This window comes from Arachis hypogaea, chromosome 3 (assembly GCF_003086295.3).
Source record: "Arachis hypogaea cultivar Tifrunner chromosome 3, arahy.Tifrunner.gnm2.J5K5, whole genome shotgun sequence".
Lineage (NCBI taxonomy): Eukaryota > Viridiplantae > Streptophyta > Magnoliopsida > Fabales > Fabaceae > Arachis > Arachis hypogaea.
This window is the reverse complement of record NC_092038.1, coordinates 18,571,894-18,574,314: the sequence shown is the minus strand read 5'-3', so window position 1 is coordinate 18,574,314 and position 2,421 is coordinate 18,571,894. Positions and strand designations below refer to the sequence as shown.

Here is a 2,421-nt window from a genome sequence, read left to right as displayed (position 1 = left end):
TAACTGTGGATCCTGCTAAGGTGAAAGCAGTTATGAATTGGGAGCGACCAACTTCAATAATAGAGATCAGAAGTTTCCTAGGTTTGACTAGGTATTATCAGAGATTCATTAAGGGATTTTCACAGCTCACCTTACCTTTAACTAAGCTGACTAGAAACGATACGCTTTTTATCTGGACTCCGGAGTGTGAAGAGAGTTTTCAAGTATTGAAGCAAAAGTTGACTACTGCACCCGTGTTGGTATTGCCTGAGCCAAGTGAACCGTTTGAAGTATACTGTGATGCATCATTAAAGGGGTTTGGGGTGCGTTCTAATACAGTATCGAAATGTTGTAGCATACGCCTCATGGCAATTAAGGCCGCATGAGATGAAATATCCGACACATGATTTAGAACTTGTTGCTGTTGTGTTTGCTCTGAAAATCTGGAGGCATTATCTCTATGGTGTCATGTTTCATGTTTTCTCAGACCATAAGAGTTTGAAGTATCTCTTTGAGCAGAAAGAGTTGAATATACGTCAGAAGAGATTGATGGAGATTCTGAAGGATTATGATTTTGAATTGAATTACCATCCAGGAAAAGCGAACGTTGTGGCGGACGCCTTGAGTCGAAAGTCTTTATATGTAGCTTGGATGATGTTGCGAGAAGAAGAGTTACTAAAGGCATTTCAAGGTTTGAACTTGGAAGTTAAAAAAGAATCTAGAATTCTATGTTTGAATCATTTGCAGATTTCAAGTGATTTTAAATCAGAACTTCTGAACGCTCATCAAGATAGTGAAGCATTACGTAAGGTATTGCCAGTAATTAAACATGAAAAACATTGAAAAATGTCAGAAGGTCAGGATGGTTTGTGGAGGTTCAAGAACTGGATTTTTGTGCCAAATGTCGGAGATCGATGGCAAAGTATTTTGAAGGAAGCTCATAAGAGCGGGTTTTCAGTCCATCTAGGAATTACTAAAATGTATCAAGATCTGGAAGCGATGTTCTGGTGGCCAGAAATGAAGAATGATGAGGCATTGTATGTATCTAAATGTTTAACATGCCAAAAGGAAAAGATTGAGCAGCAAAGACCATCAGGAACCCTTCAGCCTTTAGAGATTCCACAATGGAAATGGGAGAGTATCACAATGAATTTTATGACAGGTTTGCCTAAAACTCGAACTGGTTGTGATGCTATTTGGGTGGTTGTAGACCGATTGACAAAATCAGCTCATTTCCTCCCCATTCAAATAAGTTGCTCAATGGAGGAATTGGCTCGAATGTACATCAAAGAGATTGTCAGATTGCACGACGTGCCTTCTACCATTATATCTGGCAGGGATTCTCGTTTTATATCAAGGTTCTGGGGAGCCTTTTAGGGTGCATTTGGGACTCAGTTAAGTTTAAGTACTGTATATCACCCTCAGATAGATGGTCAGTTAGAGAGAACTATTCAGACCTTGAAAGATATGCTAAGGACATGTGTGTTGCACCAGCCGGCGAGCTGGGACCGGTATATGTCATTAGTAGAGTTTGCTTATAATAATACCTACCACGCGAACATGAGAATGGCTCTATATGAGGCTCTGTATGGCAGGAAATGTCAATCTCCACTATGTTGGTATGAAACGGGAGAAAGAAGCTTATTAGGGCCTGAGGTGATAGCTGAAACTACTGAGCAGATAAAGAAAATTCGTAGCCGAATGCTTATAGCCCAGAGCCTTCAGAAGAGTTATGCTGATCAAAGGCGAAAGCCTTTGGAATTTGAAGAAGGGGAGCATGTCCTTCTGAAAGTTACGCCAACCACCGGAGTGGGAAGAGCTATTAAGACTAAGAAACTGAACCCCCATTACATTGGACCGTTTGAGATCCTGAAAAGAATTGGGCCGGTGGCTTATAGAATTGCCCTACTGCCATGTCTTTAGAACTTGCACGACGTGCTTCATGTATCACAGCTTCGGAAATATACTCTTTGACGCGAGTCATGTTCTGGAACCGGAATCGATTCAAATAAGAGAAGATCTAACACTTCCAGTAATTCCGGTAAGAATTGATGATACCAATATTAAACAATTACACGGAAAGGAAGTAACATTGGTAAAAGTAGTTTGGAGTCAAGATGGTATCAACGATCATACTTGGGAACTCGAATTAGATATGCGAAAGGACTACCCACATCTCTTTTTAGGTAACTGAATTTGAATTTTGAGGGCAAAATTCTTTGTTAGGTGGGTAGGATGTAAACCCCGTTAAATTAGTAAATAATTAGTCGATAAATTAGTTTTTAATAAGAAAAATTAGAAATGTGGATATTATATTAAATTAGGATAGAGCTCATCGAAACGAGAATTTTGACACTAATTTTGAAGAAATCGGTCCAAGATTGGACCGAGCGGGCCGAACTGGTTGAACCGGGCCCAAATCGGGACATGGGCCCAACCGAG

General features: G+C 40.1%; 1 protein-coding gene across 1 annotated transcript; it reads left to right on the top strand.

The window, feature by feature from the left end:
- The first annotated feature begins 825 nt into the window (after nucleotides 1-825).
- On the top strand, nucleotides 826-2,173 carry LOC140183285 (uncharacterized). The gene is made up of 4 exons (XM_072231324.1): nucleotides 826-1,337; nucleotides 1,409-1,490; nucleotides 1,660-1,838; nucleotides 1,933-2,173. The coding sequence occupies exons 1-4, from the start codon at nucleotides 826-828 to the stop codon at nucleotides 2,171-2,173; spliced, it is 1,014 nt and encodes a 337-aa protein (XP_072087425.1).
- Nucleotides 2,174-2,421: the final 248 nt, after the last annotated feature.